This window comes from Sinocyclocheilus rhinocerous, unplaced genomic scaffold (genome assembly GCF_001515625.1).
Source record: "Sinocyclocheilus rhinocerous isolate Xijiao unplaced genomic scaffold, SAMN03320098_v1.1 scaffold2216, whole genome shotgun sequence".
Lineage (NCBI taxonomy): Eukaryota > Metazoa > Chordata > Actinopteri > Cypriniformes > Cyprinidae > Sinocyclocheilus > Sinocyclocheilus rhinocerous.
This window is the reverse complement of record NW_015641008.1, coordinates 91723-95410: the sequence shown is the minus strand read 5'-3', so window position 1 is coordinate 95410 and position 3688 is coordinate 91723. Positions and strand designations below refer to the sequence as shown.

General features: G+C 37.0%; 1 protein-coding gene across 1 annotated transcript in view; it reads right to left on the bottom strand.

Moving 5' to 3' along the window:
- LOC107753445 (tectonin beta-propeller repeat-containing protein 1-like) overlaps window positions 1–3688 on the bottom strand; it is a 20509-nt gene that overhangs the window by 1673 nt on the left and 15148 nt on the right. The window contains exons 15-22 of the mRNA XM_016569588.1: window positions 3018–3145; window positions 2834–2936; window positions 2660–2756; window positions 2453–2532; window positions 2279–2335; window positions 736–910; window positions 438–573; window positions 181–273 (exon numbers count right to left, since the gene is read on the bottom strand). Of these exons, the coding sequence (XP_016425074.1) occupies window positions 181–273; window positions 438–573; window positions 736–910; window positions 2279–2335; window positions 2453–2532; window positions 2660–2756; window positions 2834–2936; window positions 3018–3145 (869 nt within the window). The remainder of the gene's footprint in view (window positions 1–180; window positions 274–437; window positions 574–735; window positions 911–2278; window positions 2336–2452; window positions 2533–2659; window positions 2757–2833; window positions 2937–3017; window positions 3146–3688) is intronic.

Genomic DNA, 3688 nt, shown 5'->3' with positions numbered 1-3688 from the left:
TATATATATATGTATATGTGTGTGTGTTTGTGTGTATACTGCAGACACCAAGATATACAAACAGATAAGATTACAAATTTTCCAATGATTAGTAACATCTGTGCTTCCCCACTTTTGAAAAGTACCAGTGGCCACTGATGTATTAACACCTTTTTATCAGTGTGACATGTATAGGTGTACCATTTTCATCCACTGTGTATACAGATGTCCTGCCCACTGACACCTGTTTGAGCTTCTGTCCGGTTGGAGAAGGGATGTGATACCAGCAATCTCCTGTGAACAGATCAAACCTTTCTAATGCTGCTGCAGAAATAGAGGCAATGCTGCAATAGCAGCATGACTTGCATTAAAATGCAACGTAAGAGACAAGTATGTATTGTTGTATTCTCATGGGGTGATACATGTACAGGCTTTGTGATAGAAGGCTATTTCCTCACCTGCCGGGTTCTGGGTAGACACAGAGCCCCTGTAGAATGCAGAGCCATCTTTAGCGATGGCCCAAACCTGGTGGACGGCACCTATGGAAATCGACTTGAAAGCCTGGTCAGTTCCAACATGTAACCATGATGACCCCTGTGAGCAAGCCATGTCATCAGTCAGGGTTACATAATTCGGAGAAGACTCTAACAGTGATAGTGCTGGAGTTTGTGAAGTATCTGTACACTATTTGCATGGGAACTACTGAATGCTAAACATATTAGCCAACTTCTAGAAAATAAGGAACTTGGCTCTTACTCCAGGGGTAAGTGAAGAGACACCCAGACGGCACAAGACGTCTCCTTTGTTGCTGATGGCCCACAATGACACCTGTTCCACTGTGCTCTTCGGTCCACAAGGCAGGATTGTGATGTCACTCAAAGATATAGGTGGGACTTCCTGCCAGGGGCCAGTTGTTGTGAGTTTACACTTTCTAAGGTGGAAGAAGATTGTGATGGGTGTCAAATTTAACAATTACAAAAATAGTTTCTTTATGATTACAAAAAAAGTATTTTTTTCTCTACAGCGAATATGAATGCATTAGTGAGAGCGATTGCGTGTGTGAATTAATTCTACCTGGCAGCGTCTCTCTACTAGTAGTGAAGCTGTGGAATTTACTAGTTATTAAGAAATATATGCTTGAACTTTTCAGTTTCTAAGCTATTTTATTGAGAAATCACAGAACAGTGTTGACAATACATTTCTGCACTGAATGATTCTGTGCGCGCGTGATATGTGCGTGTTGTACGAGCTACTGTCTGTAGCCTATGTGTGTGCGTTACAGTGCAGCAGCGCATTACATTAGAACGGCGATTAACTTACATGTACAATAAGCTGTTTAAAACGTGCATTCTCCTGTTCAATTTCGAGCATCCAGTAATATAATCACACATGTCTTGTGGAGCGCTTTCAAAATATGCATTTATTTGTCATTTTAACTGTTTGGAAATGGAGCGTAAATGTGGAAGTCCTTCAAAGATTTCTTATCCTGTTGCACCCTCTATAGGACCAACGACTAGTCGACGTCAAGCTTAAAGCATCACGGCAGAGCATTGAAGTCGACTAGTCGGTGCAACCCCTAATGTGTACCGTGTATATTTATTATGTATATATAAATACACACACATACATTATATATTTTGAAAATATTTACATGTATATACATTTATATTCTTATATTTTATATTATATATAAATATATTTAATATATAAACACAATTTTTCTTAAATATATACATGCATGTGTTTGTATTTATACATACATAATAAATATACACAGCACACACACACACACATATATTATGTAAACAATAACGTTTATTTTGGATGTGATTAATTGCGATTAATCGTTTGACAGCACTATTTTTTTTACTATTTACTACTAACTAGGGCTGTCAAATCGATTAATCGCGATTAGTCGCAACCAAAATGAAATATTATGTTTACACACATGTAAATATTTCTTAAATATATATACACATGTATGTATGTGTATTTATATATACATATAAATATAAACAGCACATACACATAAATATTAAGCAAACACAATTTTATTTGGGATGCGATTAATCGTGATTAATCGATTTGACAGCCCTAACAATTAACAAAATTAATCCCTCCAAATGTGAATTTCAGTAGGCAAAATGCAAATGATTAAAAACCTCTGCCAAATTACCTATGTCATAAAATAATTTTTAATTTATTTATTTTAACACTTTACAATTATTTTCAATTTGTTAACATTAGTTAACTACATTAGTTAACAATGAAAAATATCCTTAAAGTAAGTGCTAGATACCTGGCCCAACGTCTGCGGCGGACAAAGTCCTTCAATGTTTTATTTCCGTGGTATGACCTAGAATGGTGAATACATTCAGAAAAATAAAAAAAGTTAGTTCGCTCTCACTCTTGAAGATTGTGCTTTTTATGTTATAAGATACAGTAACAACGATAAATAACCAATATAACTTACGCAGGAAAGTCAGCTGCATACTGCCAGCCCTCTCTGTCTGTGCCACCTGGCACAACATAGTCAATAGTCCAGTCTGAGACCTGAAAAATATTAGGGAGCATTCACACATACAGCGATTTGCAACTATAAAGCAACCATAAGTCATTCACTGTCAATTGCAGTGACATGTTCTTTATGTATTTGGAGGAAATGCATAACAGCACAAACCCAAGTCCAGTTGGGGGAGGGTGGTTTTGTGTTGTTTTTAGTGCACTCCTTCAGACCTGAGGCATCGCTCCACATATAACGGTCAGTAGGGAGACCCCTGGAGGAGAAACAGTGAGGCACAGCAGTGAGCATACTGAACACTTCTGGATTACAAACATCATGCTCAGTATTAACCTGTTAGTGTAACCAGTGACAGGATTCCAGCGCTGGTTCTCATAGATATAAACGCTCTTCACATCAGTCTGTGTGTAGATGTTATCTGTGCTGCTTGCCAAACCTGTGTGTGTGAGATAAATACATTATGTGACTAAAATGCATGAAAAACGCTGATTGGTTTGGAAAGAGGTGATGAATTTACCCTGGAAGAAGCCTCCTCCATAGCCTCCTGTGTGGACCCAGGCAGTGTGGTCATAGCCAATCCCCCACACCACACCAAGACTGTTGGACTCAATAATACGCAAATGCCCTCCGACTTGACGCCAGAACCTGCCCATGATGACAACAATTGTAGTTTTTTTTTCCTTTTTCTTTTTTAGATAAGTCATATTTCCATAATGACTATTCATGAACTGCTATAAGGCATAACAGCAAGACAACAGACAAATATAACATTTATGAAGATATGCTTGTTCAAAAGTTTGGGGTAAGTAAGATTTTTTTCTTTTTTTCATAAAGAAATCAATACACTTATTCTATAAGGATGCGAATTAAGGATGTAAGAAAAATAAAGGCTTGTACATTGTTACAAAGGATTTATTTTCCATATAAATGCTTTCCATTAATCAAAGAATCTTGAAAAAATCGTAGTTTACAAAAATATTAAAACAGCTGTAGAAAATCGCTGCAGAAAATTCAGCGTTAAAGGGATAGTTCACCCAAAAATGAAAATTCTGCCATTAATTACTCACCCTCATGTCTTTCCAAACCCGTTTAAGACCTCCGTTCATCTTCGGAACACAAATTAAGATATTTTTGATGAAATGTGAGACCTCTCAGACCCTGCATAGATAGCAATGCAACTGTAATGTT